This window comes from Larus michahellis, chromosome 5, assembly GCF_964199755.1.
Source record: "Larus michahellis chromosome 5, bLarMic1.1, whole genome shotgun sequence".
Taxonomy (NCBI): Eukaryota; Metazoa; Chordata; class Aves; order Charadriiformes; family Laridae; genus Larus; species Larus michahellis.
In genome coordinates, this window is record NC_133900.1 from 58587053 (window position 1) to 58611350 (window position 24298).

The following is a 24298-nucleotide window of genomic DNA, read 5'->3' on the forward strand; positions in this document are numbered from 1 at the left end:
ACAAATATAACGCATAAAACTTTATAAGTTTTCAGATAATATCCTGAAGAGCCGTAATTATCTATGTGGTTGACGATTCTATTTCAAATTATACACAAGAGACTTCAGGGCAAGAATCTCCATTCCCATAGAGGGGAAAAGAAAATACTGAGTTAAAAAAAAAATTCTGAATCAGAGAATTTTGAAGAACTCTTTTCTGAGCATTTCCATTTCAGCACAAACCAGTTGCTATTCAAGCATATTACCAGCCTGGCATTTCTTGCTCTCATAAAAGTTATAGCTGGTTAGCCAAAAGGTGCTGCTTCAACAGGCAGGTTCTAGTAACAAGTTAATACAAAAATAAGAAGCATTGAATGTCAAATACAAAATAATCACATGCACAGTCTCTCTCCCTTTAAGAATCCAACTCAAAGAATACCATCAAAACAAGTAGCCCAAATATCCAGACAAGATCACCTGATGTGAAAAAGAATTCCCAAAATTGTTAAGCTATGCAAGCAGAGTCCTGCAAGATTGAGTAATATGTGTGAACTATTTTTCCTTCTTATAATTATCAGTTAATAGACTTAGAGATATCTCCAGGGAAGGGGAAAAAGTTACCCACAGCTTTTAAAAGCTCCTCTACCAAGCTGTAGGAGAAACTTTCTTACAAAACTTCTTTAAAGATTCTCAAACGCTATTAGAATAGATCATCAAATTACTGGACAGGCCAAAGGGAAAAATGGAACGAATGCTCACATGGACAGAGTGAACGATGAATGCATATGCCATTGTTCCTTTGAAAGAAGTTCAAAAATAGAAAAAGGAAGATCACCCAAAACAATTGCTAAACCAAGGTCATGGATTGTATAAGACACCACAAATCCCAAAATGTTTTGGTAGTACTACAGAATTCACAGATCTTTATTCTGCCCATGAGACAGAATAGTCTCAACTCAAGCCAGCAGCACTCTCCAAAGGCCTGCACAAACACTAGCTCTCATAATGGGATCTCATAACGGAGAATCTGGGGAAAATGGCCAGAGATTACACGTGTATTTCACCTTGAAGATTATTCAAGAAGCAGACTGTATAAATACCTTCAGTGATCTTCCCTGAAAAAATAATTCCCCTAAACTGAGATTCAGGAAGAACTCTCATGGATTGCTTAGAGCCACAGGGATATACATCTTTTCATAATTGCTTTTGCAAAAAAATTTAAGAGACATTGCATCTCACTATAATTACTGAGAAAGGTCTAAATGGCCAGGATCAGCTCAGACATTCCTCACAGGCTGCCTCAGACTGAGACACACGATAATGAGATAATACATATGCAAGACAATTCAGAAGAACGCACAAGAACGGTGGCACAAGCTCAGTTTATATTCTCCAAAAGACATGCAACATGAGGTTCAGGAGCCAAACCAGCAGATAAGTGGACTTTCAGAGAGCAGCACAAGTTTTCTCCATGTCAAAAGCCATGCAACCACAGAATGGAGGGGAGTGGAAAACATTCTTTAATGTTAGATAATTACTCCAAATCCAGGTATTACCAGGGAAAGAACTCAAGACTTTTTGTGAAAAGACAGAGAATCATCTAGCCACTGCAGTCCCCTCTTTCCCAGTTGCTGTAACTGGAATGTTACAATCCTATGCAGTTGGACTGAACAGAACAGCTGATAATTTATCAGACCACATCACGCCGCACTCCTATGACTTCAAGGTCCTCAAGGCGTTCAGGACTGATTATTCCATTATTTGCAGGCAGGGAAGAACTTTACCTATCGAAACCAATCAATCTGAGTATGAAATCCTGTAATTCGAGTTTCCGTCAATTATAAACTCTTGCTTATAATCCTACCAACTTGAAAGGGCAGTCTATGTGTTGTTCACTAATTAGAAGTTACTCTAGGTTGAAACCAAGCAGAAGAAATTTGATCACACCCACTCCCAAGAGTGAGAGAACATGCAAATACTGCATCTGTTGAAATCCTATGTTTGTTGAACAGGCTGCCTGTAGAGTTTTACCATTAAAGTAAAAGCAGAAATGAAGAAAATTTACCAAGGCTATAGCTACAGCTACGAAGACATCATTTTACTTGCACATCTTAGCTACGTGGCACAAAACAAAGCCAAGAACTCAACAGAAATTGCCACTACAGAGCCCAGATATCTGAAAGGGAAGTGTTAGGACTGGAGAAGTTATTCCACGGCATTCATGGTTGCTCTCTTGGACTTTAGGAATAAAGTTGTGTAGCAAGCATCACAGACAACTGTAGTCATCTGATTTCAGAGAATGTAGGCAGTGCACACCTATGCTTGGAGACATATGGTGAGTGTGCCGTCATGCAATGGTCTACTGTACAAAGCACACTAAGGAGGTATCTCAGCTAGACCCAGAATCCAAAACACTACAATTATATCCGCACAGAGATGGCTGCAAATAAATCCTGACTCTTTGGAGTTCTAACCAGCCTGGCACTTGAGCTTATATCTCTGCTTTGCACCACGTAAGCCTTTGCGAGAATACATTAGAAGTCAGAACTCAACAAAAAAAAGTGATTCTGTTATTCTTTTTGCATGACTGTGAGAGATACACCATAAGTAAAAGATGGCTTTGATTACTCAGAGCAGAAGCTAATGATAACATTTTAACTATATTACACAGATGTGCCTACTTCAATAGGATAGTACGTAAGAGAGGCACCACAGAGCCTACATAAGTTTCACGTCCTGAAATGGACGTTTCACATATTGGCACAGATATGTTTGCAAAGGAGTCAGCGTTTCAACATGATCACTCACACTGGTACAAAGGCGGAAGACAGTTTGAAAGAAAAATTTCTCAGCAAGCCATAGTCCTTGAGAACAAATGTTTTTCTTTTGTACTAACACATCAGCTGAAACTGACTACCCTGAAACCTGTAAAATTTGCACAAATACAGTGACCCTGAGAGCCTACTGCAGAGCTCCAAGACCTGCCACTGCAATTCCCATCCCTAAAATGGAATAAAGAATACAAACGCACAGTCCACAATACTCCAAATCTACCCCACATCTAACAGTCACCAAAACAGAAATACAGAACAGAGCAGTTATCATAAACAAGTAAAATGCCAACTAAAAATTAATAAATTTAAATAAAATAAAATAAAGAATACGTCCCCCAGAGACACTGCACCAGTACGAACTCTGGTTGCATTGGTCATAACTGTTACATGACCTTTGGCTGGAAGCTCTTGTACTGACAGTATTTGAGGAATCCAACTGAAACGACTTCAGCACCTGCAAAACAACTACAGTGCAGCTGTTCCGCACAAAGCAAACTACAGGTGCTTTCACAGGACAAAACCCATCGTGCTGGGGGCTTTATCTGCTCCAAGTCCAAAAACAAGAGGCCCTACCCTGCTGCACACACAGCACTTCAGAGATATCTGGGAGTTTTCCGAGGCACATGTCTTTACAGTAAAGCCATTTCAGTCACCTTCCACTGCTTAACTGCAGAGGAACCCACATCCCCCCAATTTTTCTCACCAAGTTAATCCTGTATACAAAAGATTTTATTTTCCAAAGTTTATATATGACAGCGTGAGTTACATAGTCCTCGGCTGGTACCTCCTCCACAGCTAAGTTATCCTCTGTTAACTTTTTGACGTAGTTGTCTGGCTTTTAAAAAAAATTAAACTATTGTCTATTAATAAATAAGCTGTATGGGCATGTTAACTTGAGGATGTAGTACTGTTTCTCAAATATGTCTGCTATTTCTTCAGTTTACAAGCTTACGTATGAGAAAAAAAGAGGGATTTTATTTCCATATTCCCTGCAAACATGTACGCATTTGAATACTCCACGGACTTCAAGTTAATCATATAAAAAAAAAGCACAGGCAAAAGTCTTGGTCTCACAGTTCCCTTGCCTACCTAACTATCCTCTTCTTCATACACAGATTTTCGCAACTTGAATTTTACATACTTAATTTGGGTAATGATTAAAAAACTAAGGTCAGAAAATTTTTAAAATTGTTCCTACAGGAATATTGCACAGCTTAATGAGCAGTAACACAAATACAAACTAAACTGTTTTTGCATTCGAGAAGTTTACTTTTACATGTTGCTGGTGAACTTTGAAACTTAATGACATGCGCAGCAGTCACACAGCATTACCCTACTATAACTGAACTATACTCTGCATATTTTAATGCATTAAAAAAAAGCAGATTTGAATGACCCACAGTTAATTCTTAGGGATGATAAAAGAGCAGTTGCAATTATACTAGAACCTGCATTGTCACCTTTTGTTAAATAGGCATACCAGCCAGATTAACATTTAATACATGCTTAGCGTAGTACAGAGGACCAAATCCTCATTTCTCCTCCTGTCTTTAGGTTATGGATGAGATTTTCACTTCAAAACAAAACACATTCTTTTCCCCCTAACATATACGTGTGAAAAACTAAATATCCATTAATAGAATATAAATCTAGACATCAGGTCCCTCTACTGGGTTAACATGGGATGGCAGTCAAAACAAACGCCACACAAATGACTGGATCTTGGAACCTAGCAGGTGCATCACAAGTGCTGTCAGCAAAAAGCATCCCGTCACCCGCACATACTAACCAAATGCAGAAGAGTTGGTAATGATATCCCCATCCTAGTTCAGCGTGATAGTCCAAAAGCATTTACAGAGATAAAACCACAGAGTAAAGACCTAAAATTAATCATATGCGTTCTCAGATCTCTTTTTCCACTGCTCTGCTTTTCTCTTCTAATATAAAAAAAAGAAAACTACATTTTGGCCTTTAAATACGTACGTGCTAGCGATGAAAACGCAAGAATAAAAACTGTGATCAGAGAGTCACCAGAAGCGTAGCTAACATTGTGAAGACTTTTTCTATCCCTCCATGTAAAAGATTACGTGAGTGGATATATTTCAAATCAGTCTACAAAGAGTTAGTCTTCCAGAGTGAAACCCTCCCTCTTATAAATTGAAAAATCAAAAGGAAAAATCTCATGCTGGTCACAGAAGAACATACTTTGCAGTAGAACAGCTACTTAATTCTCAGAGTTAGTTACTATATTTTTTTAAAAAATTTTTTAGGATTTTTACTTTTGAGGGTCAGAAAAAAAATGTCAACTTCCAAAAATTAGTTGAGAGAAGTAGATCAAAAGCAACAGAAGCCACTTGATAGGGAAAGTATGCATAACAAATGTATGTACGTATGCAACAAATGCTGCATGACCAGAGGCTTACAAACAAAGCCTTTATCTCGCAGTGTCTAGCTGTTGGGTTTGGGTTTTGGTGGTGGTTTGTTGTTTTTTTGGTTTTTTTTTTTTAAATAAAGGCTCTACCCCTTCAAAAGGGAGAACAGTCTGCAGGCAAAACAAAAAAGAACTGGTTATATTCAGAACCAGCTATGCTTATAAATATTATAGAAAATATACAACACAGAACACTGTTTTTAATACTGTACAAATAAAGATCAATGAAATACTGTTTCACACAAAATATATTTTAAGGCAATGCCTTCCACTTCACACAGATTATACTATCTTAATGCAATATTTACTGTATCACAAACTGGTTTGAGAACACGTGTATCTACATATATACTTTCAATTAACATTTAAATAACAATCAGATATCTTAAAAGCACCTAGTTGGTTTAACATCAGGAAACTAAGAGCAAGGCATTCTAATTAAAAATCAATCTAGTCTAAAGTCAAAAGGCTGTCTCAGAAATGTTCAGATCTCCCCCAAAAGAAACTCTGTGTGTGTCCAAAAGTTAAAGGTTTGTCAGAATTTCATGGGGTTTTCTCCTTAATTTATCATTTACTCCAAAATAAGAAAAATTAGTAATAAAATGCAAATGATGAAAGCATATATACTTAACAGAAACAGTCTGCACTTTAGTTACCATCACACAGTCTTTAAATCCACACCAATTCTATGAGGTTTTCCTTAACAGACCAAAAGCACCTAAAAGGTCATCTACCTCACAACAAACTACCAGTGGTTTCCAAGCATTTTGAACAGAGACCATTGATAGGCCTCAAATCTTAGAAAATAAAAACAAAACAAACCCACCCCCAAAACAAACACCACTAAATAATGAATATAATATGTTATATAACATGGTTCAACAGATTCCTTTAATAATTTTGACCATGTAGACATCTAACTTATGCATAAATCAATTTGAGAATCATATTCTCTAGAAAGTTCGTAAGCAAGAAACACCTTTGTTTCTAGAAAAATATAGTAAGGCAAATCTACCACTGAAGTCCTTACTTGTCTTCTGATACGACAGACCTAAACTAACTAGCCACAAAAAACCCAATTTCTATGAACATGCTGCTGTGCCACTGTAATCGAGGAAAATGTGCAAACTCAATTCATGTTGTCTTTGTATTCTCTCCTCCACCAGTGAACGCTGTGAAAAAAATCCCAAAGAGCCTCCTCCCTTCCACCCTCTTAAACCCTCTCACCAGCAATATCAGTGCCGGAAAAAAAAAGGGGGGGAGGGGGGGGGCGCATTTGGGGTGAGGAGAGGGAAATCAAATGAAAAAAGTGCCCACACCAAGGATGAAGGACTGCTTAAGAACTTGTACATCTTAAGTTTTTAGACTCATTTCCAAAAGTAGCAAGTATGGCTTGAATAAGAATTGTGTTATAAATGCCAACAATAAGTTAACTTCAGTATTTTTTAAAAAAAACATTTAAAGTGTGTATATTTAGGAGGTGTTACAGTAATTCTTGATAGGTATGTGTAACATCTTTAGAACCATAGCAGCTCTGGAAGATCTTGGTACCACAGTGTAATTTACCATAAACAAGATTATTTTCTTGAAAGCTCTCTAGTACTTTGAAACACAGATGGGCAAAACATACCTGTCTATCAATTTTCCCAGTATTTTAATAGTTCAAGCCAATAAGTCAGAATAAAAACTGCAAACATTCCAGTAAAATTTGGTTGCGGTGTATTAGTGTTTTACATTCCCCTGTGTTTCCTGTACTGTGCCTCCCTGCACAGCCCCCCACACAAGTACTTCCACAAAGCTCCTATCGACTCTCTGAAAATTCCTGACTTTTTGATCTATCATTTTGCGATATTGAGCCTGTGTCCATATAATGATACCCAACAAAGACCACTCTAATTGGGCAAGGCATAGAATCAACAGTAATAATAAAAACAAACAAGGACTCCCAAAAAACAGACTCATGCACAAAAAAAAAAAACCAAACGAAGAAAACCAAACCAAAGAAAAAAAAAAACCCAAAACAATGCCACACACCAAACCCTTAAACACATTTTATCTTTTATCCACACATCAAACTACCTCACCATTCAGTGAAAGATAATATTGGAGGAAGACAAGTCAAGTGACCAAAGCCACAGAAGTCTGCAGCAGAGTCAAGAGCAGTAACAAACCAGAAGGGAACATCCTGCTTATTCTCAAAAATAACCCTGAAGACCTAGTCAATCAAGACAGCCATGTTTTTTTGAAATACTTATTTTAAATGTAAACAGAAGTGACTGATAACACCGATATTTTAAATAGCTAGATATGCCTAGTAAGGTTGGGGATATTTTTTCATTAATTTTTTATTTAAATCTTTCTGTACTTACCTTACAGAACCTCAGTCAAGGACTTCAGAGTTCCATTTCCCTGCTACAGTTGATGACACCAGAACACTATAAAGAAAGCATGGAAGGAGGCTCCCTGAAGCAACTAAAACAGTGCTAATGATGTCATCAACATTCTGAGGTGGAAAGATCTTAATGACCATCTTAATTTGAGTTTGCAACATTTCTAATGAAGATCATTTATCCAGTAACCATAAGATTAAGACTTCCTAAATTTATCCTCTTCACCATCCCCACAAAAAGCACAACCCAATGGATTGCTCATATGTGTAATCCCATTCTGGCTGTTCAGAGACCACACATTCCTTTTAACCTGTTCAAAACACCACTGCTGCGTTTTGGGGAAGAAGCGATGGCTAATCGCTCCCCACAGAAACAGAGTTCTAGAAGCAAAGAATCATAGAATCATAGAACAGTCCAGGTGGGAAGGGACCTCGAAAGATCATCTGGTCCACCCATTTGAGGGAAAGGGAGCCTAGATAAGATTATCTAGCACCCTGTCCTACTGCATCTTGAAAACCTCCAGCAGTAGGGACTCCATCACGTTCTTGAGGAGGTTGTTCCAGTGAATGATCGTTCTCACTATAAAAAAAAAAAATTCTCTCTCATATTGAGATGAAACTTCACCTAGCGCAACTGGCACCCATTGCCCCTTGTTTTCTCCATGTGGCTCCTTGTGAAGAGAGAGCCTCCGTCCTCCTTGTAGCTGTCCTTTAAGTTGTGGAGAAATCATTGCAATAAACCCACTCTTGAGAACAGTTCTTTTCCTGGAAATTCTGTCATCTTTGTCAAGAATCAAAGAAATCTTATGGGAGAAAAGATTCCTGCGATGCCAAGCAGCAACTCTTCCATGGGAATTAAACTGCATTAAAAGAGCTCAGCAACTCTCGCTATTTTACTCCTCAATTATTTCTCATTTAGATGGTTAATTGCTGCACTCCTCCCTGATTTCTATTTGTAAACAACACTAGTATTTGTTTTTCCCCTTTGTCTTAATGTGGTATGCATCACCAAAATTGGATTGAAACTACTTATACGCAAACATCTGCTTTGGAGCACAGATTTTCTTGTTTCTGAATGACTTAACCAAATTTAATTTTAAAATGTGAGGTCATACAAATAATCAGTAGGCAATAAAAATAAATAAATAAAAAAATAAATAAAAGAAATAAAAGTACAAGCAGATGTGTTTTAAGATTTCCTTAATTTTCCATATAAGAAATTTGTATTTGTAGTCTTTAAAGATTAAGCTATTTGAGAAAGGAACTAGGTAGCAGCATGTTTCACAACATATGCACCCAATCATTATTACAGAATATCATCCCAAAACTAAATTGGTATTAGGTCTCAAAACTTAGAAAACAGTTGTTTGAAGTAGAGGGAACAAATGCAATAAAAGTATGTTATAAGCAGGATCAAATTGGAGGAGCTGAAAAAGGAACTTCCAGCTTCTTCAAATCTCAATGTCGTTCAGAAGACATCCTGTACTTGTACTACAGCACCTGCTCAGCAACACAGGTCTTGGCTTCCCTGTCAGCATGTGGTATTCTTCCCTTTTTGGCTCAGTAGGTTTAGATAATCAACTTGGAAAAAGAACAGACACATTCCTTAAAGCTCCACTATCAACCCACAAAGCACTCAGTTAAGGTATCGAAATGAGAAATAAACTGAATGAGTTTTTCATAATATAGTTACCCTGCTTCTTGCAAGTCCTGATAAAAAGAAAACTAATTTTGGCACTTCAGCCGTTTCAAATTATCACAGTAGTGACTTCAGTTACGACTATGCTCTAAAATGGACTGAAAAGAAAGCAGTCTTCATTTTTCCCCAAGGCCACGGGGCTATCTATAAAGCTCCTCACATTCTGGTGTGGTTTCACTTAGTTTCTTTTTTCTGTCCTTGCCCCACACACCCGCCTTTCAAACAGGTTTTGGAACCTTATTCTGTCGCCTTCTAAAGTACAGTTATTCACGTCTGACCAAGACCTAAATAAATTCGCTGTTAAGGTATGTTCGAAAAATTGCTTACAGTGTGTTTTTTTTTAAATTACTATTATTCATGAGGTTGTTCCTAGTGACTTCCACTGCTGCCAGATAAACTTTTGAACAAAAATCACTGTTGCACATCAAGTTTTCTGTTTTGCACAATGGAAGCATGAAGGTTTTTAGGCACAGTAATGGTTGCTAAGAGTTCAGAAACTGGCAGTTTCTGAAAATAATTATTTCTGCTTCAGCCACATTTACATCTATTCCACAATACCCTGCCCTGCTCTTGCTGAATTTTTAAAAATGTAAACTAGAAAACAATGAAAGTTCTGAAGCAGTTAGGTAGCAATGTATGAAGTATAACCAAAACAACAGAAACAAAAAAGAACTAATAATTAAGCCACCGAATAAAAGATATTTGCTTTCCATTCTTCCCGCTGCAATCACAGCTACTTTGTAAGATGAAGTCTATGATCAACAGTATCCTTATACCTTGTTGAAAACACCAGAACTTCCCTGAGTCTTATATCCAGAAAACTCCACTATTAAAAGTATTTTGATATAGGTTGATGATGCAGAGAAATTAAAAAAAAAAGAAAAAAGAAAAAAAAGAGGTGAAATCAGGGCTGAAAAGTATGTTCTAGGGACGTATAAAGTCCACAGCAATAAAGGCACATGGAAACAGTAATACAAGTGTGCCTCTCTGATACACAGCTTCACTTTTCTTCCCCTGCCCTTTTTGAATTACAGCCATGTAGAGCGACTCACTGTTCCACGACTCTTTTGCATGCCTTTTATCAGGATTCATCATTAACATTCTTTTAGAAGAGATGAATAATGTATGTGCAATAATACATTTTAAATATTTAAATGCTAAAAAAAAGTGGGGTTTTTTTATTCTTTACTGAAAATAGCACAAGATGAAATCCATGAGGAGATGTAATGGGGAGTCTACAAACTACTATGAAGCAGGCCAATTTGACACACAGTTTACAATAATTACATCAGTTTACTAATGTTCCAGTATTAAAGTAACCATATAATCACAAATACTGAATGTCTGCATTTATGATACAGAACATTCCAGTATTACTAATTCTGATATTAAATGTAGCAATGTGAAAATTTTGTTTAATGTTATTGCTCATACAGCACACTAACTACATTAATCTCACTTCACCCATCAAATTTAATTCCCATGTGGTTTATACCCCCCTTCCACCCACACACTGAAAGACAACCGCCTCCCCATCTGAGCCATACCCACGTATAATACACAAAACATTAACTGTTACAAAAACTCACTTTCACTGGACAACATCTAAAATATGTAAATACCTGTTCCTGCAGGTCGTAGTCATAGCTATCATGCAGCAGAAGACTGAGGACATACCGAGTATAAATCATGGCATCAATGCCACACTTCTCTAGCTCTTGTCCCAGCCAGGTCTGCACTGGACCCAAAGCATGTAGCAGAGACATTTCAGAAACAGATAGAGGGCCTGGATAAGAGCTTGAGGAGCTTTCAGATGGCAAACCATCCACAACAACTGTACAGATAGGGCGCATGAATCTAGGTGGTTGGCATCCTTATAACGTGAAGCATTTTCTGTAGTTGATATTCCGTCGATATCTGGAGGTGATTTTCACTCCAGTAAATAGGAGAGAGGCTTGACTTCTAGGACAATCATTTATATTTCCTGGCAGTTAGCCGTCTAGAGACGAACATCACTCTTCAGGCATGACCAGTGAATAAACTAAATCCTAATAGCAAACACATATGTAGATGTGTTTTTCTACCTTAATTTCACATTGAGGCCAGATGCAAGTCCCCAGCAGGACCTATAAAGAGGAAAAAATGATAAGTTGTGATAATATGTATCCATACATGAATAATATTAAACAGTAAAAAAACCACACAATGTAGAAAGCAGTCATTTACATACTGCTTAATCCACATATATAGTACACCTATTCAGTGTCATTTTGAAGAATAAGAGGAATAATTCCAAGTTTAAAGGTGACTTTTAGGAAAAGTACTTTCTAATGCAGGAAGAGAGACTCTTTCATCAAAGACTTAACAACTAATCCATTGATCGAAATATGTTTGACGTAGCTTTATGGGAAAGTCAAGATTTTATTACTTTCACTATCAGCTGAAAAAAACCAAACCCACTTTGATTAAAGAAAACCCCAATCTACTTTAGTTTGCATAAAGACTGACTGTATATTTTGCATCATTAGAAGACAATATAATCCTACTATTTTGCAGTGATTTCCATTTCTGGAATAGAAAAAAGTGTCTTGTTTATAGAAACACTGAATTTATTACATTCACCTGGCCAGGAGTTTCATAAATCCTACCACTAAACAGTTGCTATCTTCAGGCTTGGGTCTTTTGAAGGTTTTTTTTAGTTTCAATATTTGCCTTGCCTCAGGACAGGAAAGCATTTTATCATCCAAAATCTGTCCTCACAAAAACTTAAAAAAATTGAGCAGAACATAATTCGTCAGTGCCAGAATTAACATTTAACCCTCTTTACAGAAAGCATATACCAGTCGTACCTGAGAGCTCACACTCTAAAGCACATCCTACAATAGACAAACCATCCTAAGACTTACACCACCCACAATCCCAAATCAATCTCAGTAAGGGGCAGAAGGTGCAAGCACCACACATGTAGGTATTCTGCCCTCTAACCCAGAAGCAGCCAGTCCAAAAAAGGCATTTTTGGACTGGTCTGCCAATCAACCACATGCCAATCTGACATTTGTGTAGGCCTTCTCTCTCCTCTCCAGCTTCTCAGCAAGAGAAAGCTCAAATTCTAGCAGGAAATATCCCTTCATTTAAAGGAAACAAAGACTAAAGGATCTAAGCAAAATCTACTGCTATGTTTCAACCCCACTGTAAGATGACCAACACACTCAAAACAGACATCACCTAATATAACTATCTAAACTGTATACTGTGGACAGCATTTCATGTCAGCAGCATGTGTCTTCTGGCCAAACAAAATTGAAACGTGACCTTGCAGTGGATACCTATGTCCACACAAAAAAAAGATCGTAGTTTTTAGAATCTTTCTTTGCATCACCACCCAGGAACAACTGTATATTCTAGATCTTTACTGAGTCAATTGCGACATCATCAAAAAGAAACCCATTATAACCAGTTGCTACAGAGTTGACAAAACTCTACGCTATGTTAAAGCCACCTTCTCTGATGACAATGTTCATTTTGAGAAAGTAGGTAAAGCAAGAGTATTCAATCTTTGTGAGTAACATGTCTGTATTAGTCAGAATCTCATAAGTAAGCACAAATAACAGCAGGTAGAAACATCATGCAAAGGGTTACTGCTTCACCACGTAGTTAGAGAACCAAAAGTATGAGAAAAGTCTAATATTGTGACCAAGATACTTCAAACAAAGAGCCACAAGTCCAAACTCTTAAGCAGTCCACATTCTCTTAATTGTTGAAGAACATTCCACTTAAACATCTACTTTGTCCTTCTCCAGTTGGTACTCCACATCACTCTCATGTGATGAACACTCTTCCTAAGTCAATGCCACAACCCTAGTCAGCCCCCCAAACCCCACGTTTGAAACGCTCGGGAAAAGCAACACTCTTGATTTGTCTCTTTTGAGACATGGAGAAGAACTGCCTGGATGTTCAGGAAATCAACAACTTTTTGATGGAGTTCACAGAAAGTTCCACTGGAAAGGGGAATTATGGAAGAGTGGATGGGGACGAAAATCAGGAGGAAAAAAAAAGTGAGAAGGTGACTGAACAAGAAATTAATTTATTTTCATTCAGCGGGTCTCCCATCTACCCATAGTCTTTTCTTTTACAAAGTGTACAGTGAATGGAGAGGGACAGCAAACACATGTTCCAAGCAGTCTTTGGTTTGCAAAGATACAATCAAAAACAGTCAAGAGAGGCGGGATGAACAGGGGTTGGTTAAGGTGACCACATTTTTCATTTAAGCTTTTGAGTATCCAATATAGCAGAGCAATGGGCTTCTGAAACTGAGTTACTTCAATCAAAAGTAACTGCATCAGTGGGCAATGGAAAAGCTATAGATGTCACCTACATAGATTTCTGTTAGGCCTTTGGCATGGTCCCACACAACATCCTTCTCTCTAAATTGGAGAAATATGGGTTTGATGGATGGACTATTAGATGGATAAGGAATTGTCTGAATGGCCGTGTCCAAAGAGTTACAGTCAATGGCTCAATGTCCAAGTGGAAACCAGTAACTACTGGTGTCCCTCCAAGGTCCATACTGGGACTAATACTATTTACGATCTTCATCCATGACACTGACAGTGGGATTGAGTACACCCTCAGCAAGTTTGCAGGTGACACCAAGCTGAGTCATGCAATTGATTTGCTTGAGGGAAGGGATGCCATCCAGAGCAACTTTGACAGGCTTGAGGAGTGGGTTCATGCAAACCTCATTAAGTTCAACAAGGCCAAGTGCAAGGTTCTGCACCTGGGCCAGGGCAACCCTCAGTATCAATTCAGAGTCAGGGATGAATAGTTTGAGAGCAACCTGGCAGAGAAGGACTTGGGGATACCGGTAGATGAAAAATTGGACGTGAGCCAGAGCCTGCAGCCCAGAAAGCCAATTGTATGCTGGCCTCCATAAAGAGAGGCATGGCCAGCAGGTCAAGGGAGGAGATTCTGCCCCTCTACTACGCTCTTGTAAAATCCTACCTGGCGGACTGCATCCAGCTCTGGGGTCCCCAGTACAAGAAAGACATGGACCTGTTACAGCAGATCCAGAGGAGTGCCATGAAAATCAGAGGGATGGAACACCTGTCCTCTGAAGAAAGATCGAGAGAGCTGGGGTTGTTAAGCCTGCAGAAGAGAAGGCTCCAGGGATAGTTTATTGCAGCCTTTCAATACTTGAAGTGGGCTTATAAGAGAAATGGGGACACACTTTTTACAAGTGCCTGTAGTGACAGGACAAGGGTCAATGATTTTAAACTGAAAGACGGTAGATTTAGATTGGACATAAGGAAGACATTTTTTACAACAAGGGTGGTGAAACAGTGGAACAGCTTGCCAAGAGAAGTTGTGGATGTCTTACTTGAAGTGTTCAAGGTCAGGCTGGACAGGGCTTTGAGCAACCTGATCTAATAGAAGATGTCCCTGCCCACAATAGGGGACATTGGGCTAGATGATCTTTAAAGGTTCCTTCCCACCCAAACCATTCCATGATTCTATTATATAGCAAAACAAAAGGCTTCTGGATACTGAGTCACTTCAATCAAAACTTACTTAGGCACACAGTTTAAACCCTTAGCACGTAGTAAGGACTGAGTTTATGCTTTAGCTTTTCCCTGAATGAGGTGACAATGCGGCCTCTCCTATCTTAACACTTATTTTCATGAGGCATTTGAGAAATTCAGTTCTTGAGATCTACGCTGACAAACTCTGATTTACTCTGGCTGACCAGTTAAAGTGTGTCTTGCTTTTGTTAGATGGGGAGGAGATAGGAGACACAGCAAGAGAGAGACAGGTTATCACAGGAATTAAGAAATGAGACAACAACAAAATTTCTATGATGTTCAAATATTATAGTCCAGCTTTTTTCAATATCATATTCAAGTATCTATTTTAACATTAAGTTTCAAAATATACACAATATAGAAACTGGAAATCTGAACAAAACTCTGAAATAATATTTGAAAGTTCTCATTTTACAGATGTCTCGAGCACTTTGTTTTACAGAAAGTCTTAAACATATTTCCATTACGTTTTAGAATTAAAAAGATTTCTTGCAAACCAAGTACTTTGCCATCCCACTACTAGAGAGAGGCTTTCCATATCAAATTAATACAAGTCACTCAAAGAGTGAACATTTCTGCTAATAGATGTGAAGCGCAATTTTAGAGATAACATTTTGTGACAAATAAGTTATCATCCCTTTTTAACCTTTTTTCACACTATCTTGTTAAAAATAACGTTCTCCATCCTCACAACGACCATGGCTAATCTGAAAAAGGGAGACTACAGTACAACCTAAGTAACTAATGCAAGTCTAGTTATTTTAACTACCAAGTTGGAAAGAATTCTCCATTTCCAGATATAAAATATGATGGAGGGAAAAGTCTAATAATAAGAATTACCAAGTAAAAACTTACACATCTCTATCAATAGTTTGAGAAAACTACTGATTACTTACAATGCCTAAAGTCAACAACATATGATGAGTATCTTTCAAAAGAACTTCTAGTTACTCCATTTCCTAGTCAAAATTTTCCTTTTAAGTAACCTCCAGTTTTTGTAATAATAATGAATGACCTTAACGAGGTCATTGTTAGATAAGCTGTCAACAGCTTAACAACTATAGGGACAGGATCCAATTTATGAAGTGTCATGTGAAGGAATGAGAATACAATAATGTGTAAACACTCAAATTTTACAAATTAGACTACCTTAGAACAGATACTCTTTCTCAAAATTCTACTCAGTGTGATAGTCACTAAACATTATCTTGACCTAAAATAGACAACAGAAGACAATAACCGAGTTTTGGGCTCCTGAAATCTAGTTAAGGAAAAGCAAGAACTTCAAACTTCAAGAAAAAGGAAGGAGAATTGATGAATGGATGAATGGAACACTTGAGGTCTGTTCCCTAGAGCAGAGTTGTTCTTGTTATTTACCTTAAAATAACCTTTTTTTGAAGACTAAATAATTCTTGTCTTCTCCATAAGTGAAATGGAATATGGGTATTGTAATAAGAAATACATAAAATAATAATAAAAACATAAATTTAAAAAAAGTGTACTGGTACTACAATAATGAGCGCCACACAAACACCTTCTTGTGACACTTGTGCCTATGGAAATACAGCATGATAGTGTAAAATTACACTAAGATTACCAAAAAGTGCAGTAAACCAAAGGTGTAAATAAATCGCTCTTCAACGAAGCTTGATACAAGCCCACCAAGAAGTGCTAGCACATGTAACTGTTCTTATCAGACTATCAACAGAAAGAGCAGACTGGCTAAAAGCTCACGCCAGGCAAGACTTTTCCATGTCTTCAACAACGTTTTTTTCCTCCATAATTCCCTTTCATACAAAAAAAGAAGTTCTTTTAAGGAGCTTAAAAGTAAGGCCTTTTTTCCCCAATTGTTTCTGATCTTGGAAAACGGTGACCAAAGCCAAACCACAAAACCCACTGAATTAATCAAACATAACCTTATCTGTATTTTATCAGCACCAAGAGGTCTCTGAAAATTATGAATCCGCACAGCAAGATTCTGAACAAACATATTTTGTCAATGAAAAAAATAAGTAGACTTAATGCTTTAACAAGTTTTCAAGCTTTCTTAAAGATATGCCTACTATCAACTCTTAAGTTAACAGAAAATATTGGAATAGGAGAGCAAAAACCATACCCCTTACTATTGTTCTTTCAGGTAAACTAAAGGTCCATAGACTATTTCTTGAAGATCATAAAAAGGTAACTTAAAAAGGAAGCAAATTGTCTGTAGTCTTAAATCCACTACACTAGGGTCTACAATCTCAGTGGAGAAAAAAAAAAAAAAGTAAAAATTACAGCATCTACATATAGAAGGAAGTTGAAAACTTCTATCTTACTTATTTGTATAATCTGCAAATAAAGTCTCCCAAGCCTAATAGTTACTCTTTACACATTTTGATACATGTACTACAGAGAAGTTGATCTCCTACATAAAGCTGCATTCTACCTTTTTCCTTCCTTCCATTCCCATAAGGGATAACTTCTGTGTTTCCAGTGCTTCATTCTGCCTACTGATATATGTCAACAATTAGACCAAACACATTCTCACACAATAGTTAAGTCGTAACTGCTGTTTTATACAAAGTTTTCTCTATTATTCTGTGAAATATGCCAGTATATTACATAGTTTACAATTAACAGCTGTCATTTTCAGAAGGGTTTTTTTTTCCCACCACTATGGTCTTCGACAATGTATGACAATTTTTCAATGCAAGGGGAAAAAAAAAAGACTGTAGAATTCTTACGGGTTTATTATTATAATAATTTAATGTGGATATGAGTCCACATTTTTAACCAGAACAAAGTTTTTTAGAAGTAATATTTTTTCCCAGAATCGTTGTATTAAAAGCAGACAATCCTTCCTCTCCTTAACAACTACATCTAGCAAAAATACACAAATCCTAATTAGTGCAAATCAAAGTAAAAATTTTATCAAGTTTGGTTAACAAACAACATACTAAAAATTACATATTCACTTCAGTAAATTTCAGACCCCTCTAGAAGACTGATAATCAAAAGCACGGTCACATCATATGATAGTAACAGAAGTCCAAAATTGTTCTCATACATTATGGAGGAATCAGCAATTTTACCATCATTTCTTTTGTTTCTTTCAGTGAAAAATCTAAACAAATCCTTAACATACAAACCAAACACCACATAGTGGGGAGGGCACTGTCAAAGCCCAGAAACAGAAACAAAGCCTATTTAAAACCTAGCGAACAATAGAATCTGTGTCCTTAATAAATTTCACATGGCATTTAAAAGACATGTGAATTCAGAAGTAAAAGAATTTGTTATTTTTTAATCACATTCCTCGATCATTTAAGAAATTTACCTAATAAAACAGCAAAGCAGGGACTTGATTCATGGCCAAGGCACTGAAACACTATCATAAAAAAAAAAAAAAAATGATAATCCCTGTGCTATAAACAAACCTCTCCTTCCATCCCAGTTCAGATAATTTCTGCCACAAAGCTTCAGAAGCACTGCCATGCCACGAGGAACACATTGAAACACCTGGCTGGAATCAAAGCAAGGAACACTAAAAATGGTCAGAAGCATAAAAGCAGCACTGTGAATTAATTTTTAGATATACATAGAATTTCCTTTTTTAAGAAGTATTATTGGGATGTGCAAGAGTGATACAATCTCATTTGTAATGGATATATGTTTTACAGCTCACTGATGTCTAACAAGGCTGGGCTTATGCTATGGTTCTAGTGTAAGTCAAGTCAAGTCACAGAACCAATAGAGGGGACAGAAACCAGTCTGTGGGCATTACTGCAGGATCTTTTTTTCTTGTAAATCTGCAAGCTTATTTTCATAACACTTATCCAAATGAAAATCTGAAGCTGCTAATCCTGTATAAAAGCTTAATGGAATTACTCAAAGGATTCAAGAGCTACCATATAAGCCTCATTTACTTAGGTTAGCAACAAAAAAGAACAGAGATACAACCAAGATGACATCAGGGCTGTCACCAGCCCAGTTCTGTAGGATTCTGCACTGGGACCTGCATTGCTTAAGCGACCTGGAAAATTGGATGGGCGACACAGTTAAGAAGCTACCAAACAACAGCAAGCTATCAGGGATATTGAATACAACATAACTGAAAAAATACAGACAGACCTCATGAAATTGGTCTGGGCAATAAAAAGGCAAATAAAATTCAGCATAGATAAACTTGAAATGAGACAGAGGAGGAATAATAACCTCATGCTATTAATAGACAGAACAATGAGTTGTGAGCTGACTATTAATCTCAGGATCTATTTCTGAAGTACTATGTTAGATATTTCATGAAACTGTAAGCTCAAATCCACCAGTAGTCAAAAGAGTAAATCACAGAAACCTAAGTCATCCTTGTGTCACTGAATTAATGTTTCACACACATATTGTACATAACATGTAACCCTGGTCCTGTAATATCAAAGACAACATGCCTCTCCCTGGATAGAGATTGACTGTTCAGTATATTTTTTTAATAGGAAGTACCAATGAATTAGTAAGAGCTATGTACAAAACTTGACACAACAGGTATTAGGAATTCCTTGCCAAAAGATACTGAAGGCTCAAAAAAAAAAAAATAATTAGATGGGTTTCAAAGGAAATGGAACAAAAGAGATCCCTTGAGAGTTTCCAACTAGACAAACCACATCAGGCTCAGGAAATCCCCTAGACTGAAAATAGTGTGAGGCTGAGGGAGTATTCAGGAGAGGTATCACATATACTCTCCCTGTTCTTTTTTCTCCCTAACAACTCACTCACAGATGCTGTCGCAGACAAGTACCGGATTTGACAAAGTCTTTGTCTGAACCAGTACAGCTGTTCTTATAAAACATTCATGCTTACCTTAGTACAAGAACAACAATTAAAAAAGGTAGCCAGAGGAGTTCAATTAGCTGATCCACTCACAGGACTGCACATTATTAACATACATGAACTTTGTTACAAGATGCCAGAACATCAATCCTGTTAGAGGGCAAAAATTGAGCTATGGGAAAAAACTGTTAATGGACTGCAGAATCAGCAGCTGAGGCACCTGCACAAGGGGTTCAGCTGCATATCCAAGATCCCAAATTCTCAATAATCTGAATACTCTCCACTCTCTCAAAACAAACATGTAAAATAAGCTGGAAAACGTACAATTTGTAAGTTGGGGGTGGGGGGGGTGGAAGGCAAGATGGAATCATAGGGTTGGAAGGGACCTCTGGAGATCATCTAGCCCAAGGCCCCTGCCAGAGCAGGGTCACCTAGAGCAGGTTACACAGGAACATGTCCAGGTGGGTTTTGAATGTCTCCAGAGTTGGAGACTCCACCACTCTCTGCCAGTGCTCCACCACCCTCAAAGTAAAGAAGTTCCTCCTCATGTTTAGGTGGAACTTCCTATGCTCAAGTTTGTGCCCATTACCTCTTGTCCTGTCCCCGGGCACCACTGAAAAGAGCCTGGCCCCATCCTCCCGACACCCACCCTTTAAGTATTTATAAGTGTTGATAAGGTCCCCTCTCAGCCATCTTTTTTCCAGACTGAAGAGACCCAAATCCCTCAGCCTTTCCTCATAAGAGAGGTGTTCCAGTCCCCTAATCATCTTGGTAGCTGTCTGCTGCACCCTCTCCAGCAGTTCCGTGTCCTTCTTGAGCCGGGGAGCCCAGAACTGGACACAGTACTCCAGGTGTGGCCTCACCAAGGCAGAGTAGAGGGGGAGGATGACCTCCCTCGACCTGCTGGCTGCACTCTTCTTGATGCACCCCAGGATGCCACTGGCCTTCTTGGCCGCAAGGGCACATTGCTGGCTCATGGTCATCCTGTTGTCCACCAGGACTCCCAGGTCTCTTTCAGCTGAGCTGCTCTCCAGCAGGTCAGCCCCCAACCTGTACTGGTGCATGGGGTTATTCCTCCCCAGGTGCAGCACCCTACACTTGCCCTTATTGAATTTCATAAGGTTCCTCTCTGCCCAACTCACCAGCCTGTCCAGGTCTCTCTGTATGGCGGCACAGCCTTCCGGTGTGTCAGCCACCCCCCTCAGCTTTGTATCATCAGCAAACTTGCTGAGGGTGCACTCTATCCCCTCATCCAGGTCATTGATGAATATATTGAAGATGGAAAGAGGAAAAGAAAAAGCATGACCTAGCAGCAAAACATACAAACACTGTGAAGAACAGTCACAGCTTATTATGCCTACCACATACCAAAATTTCATCACTTCACAGAATTGTAAGAAGATCTGGAAGTGGCTTCATAAACAGACTCTTTTGAAAGGGTTCCTATTACATACAGCAGACTTGTAAGAAGCATCTCTTCATAATGGAGACCTAGGAAGTGGTTCTTCACTACATGTAATATGACTTAAAAATTTAATTAATAAACCCTAATAGTTTGTAAGTTTTGCAGGTCATGGTTCAATAGGTGTCTTGGTAATTGAGGAAGAAAATTTTACCTTCAAGACAAAAGAATTGTTACTTCATAGCATCACTCAGGAAACTTTCAGGAGGTCAAGACTCAATACCAAAGATGTATTAAAAAAAAAATCAAAAGCAAGTACTTCATTGTGCAGCACATAGCCAGTGCTTCCATTTCAATAAACATAAGGGAGCCCAGAGCATTTCAGACAAAATAAAACCTGACCAAAAAAAACTAATTTCTGGTTCCGGTTTGTTGTGCAGTTGTACCAGGTAAGTGTAAGTACAGCATATCTGTTTCCCATGCCCCCCCCAACCGAAAGCATTATCTCTCAAAAAAATTTAGTATTAATTTTAATAAGGACTTACAACTGTTAAAAACTCCTTCAAGCATTGATCCGATTTAATAGATTGAAAGATTTATAGACTGTTTGAATCTAGAGGAGTGAATGCTGCTTCACTAATTTCAAATGCCCAGCTGCCATTAACAGTGGAAACATTTACATTATTTTAGTAAGAATTTGTCCATAGCTATCCAGTTACCAGTAGTACAGTCTGAATAATTCCATTCCGTTCTTAAAAAATGATGAATATAAACTGCCACGAGGCTTTTTTTCCAGTTTAGTTTGTTACTGTCCAGACTGGATTTTGAACTAAATTTCAAACCTGCTTAAAACTGGTGTTTGAAATAAATTTTACTCCTTTATTTAAACGAGACTACATTTTTTTTAAATCCTATCTGAAAAAAATAAAAACGTACACATATCATGTAACTTAGAAATATGTTAGTTTTTTTATAAGTTTAAAAATACGAATCGGCATACAATGACAAGGAATTTAAGTAAATATTTTTCACATAAAAATGAACTTAAAACAATACTGCACATAACTGATAAAATTTGAAGTAATTACTACTACTGACACCACAAGTATCAGTTTGTAAAAACCAGAAGTGATGGTTTTCACACCAGCAGTAACTAACTTTCAAGAGAACGATACCAGCAGCAGCATGTTGGCAGAGAAACCTTTGTGGCTGACGACTCATAGGCTAGTTAGTGTAATACAAACTGCACTGTGACTCCATACTGCCAAGAGAGGATGGGCCTACTGTTTCTCCCATCGTCCTTTCCTGGCGTTCTCACCCTTCTGTCCTTGTACTTAACCCATCCACTGTGTGGTTGCAGAGACAAACTGGATCAATTTGTTCCAAATGGAAAAAAAAAACAAAAAACCAACCCTCATTTTTGGTGGGCCAGCCTTTAAAAAATACAAATAAGCGATCAACTCACCCCATTGCCACACAATTTCCACATCTGGCATAAGAAAGGAAGTGGGGTTGCTCCTTTCAGCATTTTAAGCAGAAAACTACGTTTTAGCTAATTCAGATGCAAATCTTTAATACCACCATTACTCTTTGGACCGTGAAGTGTGGAAGCCAATCCCGGTACTTCAACAGATATGATATGCACTTCCAACATTTTCACAGAGATTTACAACTGACCCATGCAACTGTACCCTGTACTTATATCATTCAGCAGATACAGCCTCAAAACAAACAGAACCCACCACAACAGTAGCCTGGAGACAACAAAGAAATTACCGGTTGCTTCAAGCTTGGTAAGAGAGAAGCAGGTGTTGCACTGTAACTAGCCTAGAATATTAGGGATCACTGAAACGTGAAGAACCCAAGAGAAAGTGTGAGTGATAATGCAGAAGGCCTCAAGAACACAGACATTGCCTCAGCTCATACTTTACAGTAGTCCCCAACCACCGGTGCAATTTCAGTATCACTGACGTCGGATTTCAGACTCTTACATTTCTTTTTACCATTGAAGACATTGGTATGATTTCAGTTTTTCAATTTAAAATTGCAGACCTTATCAGTGTACCAGAGCAAAGCCAGCAATAAACATCTCACTCTCCCATTTACCTCAAGTCTATAACACACAGGGATTGCCTGGATATCCTGGGGAGAAATACCTGTCTAGCTGTAACATCAAGGAGGAGACAGTTAGCCTTTTTTTTTTTTTTCAGTCCCATGAGAATCTTCACAGGAACACTATCAAAAGCTCTACCTGTTACTATGTACACAAGCCACAGACCACACATCGTTGATTACCATCATCGTACTTCAGTAACTTGTTCTCAGGTTTGAGGAAACATAAATGGAGCTAATAAAAAACAAAACCAAATGTAACTAAGATCACAAAGGATACACACGTTTTAAGGTCACCGAGACATTTATCTTCAGGACTATATTTACTGGCTCTTCGATCACCTAGGATATATGCGGGGTTTAACAACACAACAGAGGATGCAGTCAAGTAATGGAAAGAACAGATATATGCTCTTGACTATTTTGATCACCCTCCTTCCTGCCCTCCCGATATCTTCAATTTACCCAGCTTTTAGTGCAGTTCAAAAACTACCTATTACTAACAGCTATTTGCCTGTGTTTGAACTCCCTTCCCAAGCAGGCTGGCAATGGTTTGGAGGCCTGAGCAGCAAGTTACATGTGCGTCCACTAAAACAGACTTGCCTTCAGTTTCAAAACGTCTCCATGTGTAGATGCAGAGACCAGTGCGCCCCAAGGGGTGCTGACAGCCTCCTCTGAGGCACAGGCAGCCACCTGAAGGAATCATCCCCCCCCGGCCACCAGTGGCGTCACCCTGATAAAATATTCAGTGCTCTTCACATCAGCTGGAACACTACTGCAGCACCAAGTAGCCCAGTGGCCACTCTTTTGGTGCAACCATACAAGATTTATTTCAATTAATATACAATTCATTCTTAGGCATACATTGCATCTTTCAGTTGGGGAAGGAAAAGCAGAATGAATTATGAATTCCAAAGATCCAATAACCACTGCCCATTTAAAGGTGATGGTATTTCTCCAGCTATTTATACTCCAAAAGTTAATAACCCATAAGCACGGGTATATATATAAACATCTAAACAGTTAACGACCACACTACACATTTTATTTTATTAACTTCTTTAATT

The 24298-nt window shown here is 38.1% G+C and overlaps 1 protein-coding gene across 7 annotated transcripts in view; it reads right to left on the minus strand.

Moving 5' to 3' along the window:
- KIAA0232 (KIAA0232 ortholog) overlaps positions 1–24298 on the minus strand; it is a 72169-nt gene that overhangs the window by 40613 nt on the left and 7258 nt on the right. For 4 of the 7 annotated variants that reach the window (XM_074587524.1, XM_074587523.1, XM_074587529.1 and 1 more), the window contains exon 2: positions 10955–11458. The exons of 1 other annotated variant lie outside the window; for it this stretch is intronic. In XM_074587524.1, coding sequence (XP_074443625.1) covers positions 10955–11185 — 231 coding nt within the window. In that variant the 5' untranslated portion in view covers positions 11186–11458. Of the gene's footprint in view, positions 1–7613; positions 7680–10954; positions 11459–24298 lie in introns of all 7 variants that reach the window. 2 more of the 7 variants (XM_074587525.1, XM_074587526.1) reach the window with 2 other exon arrangements.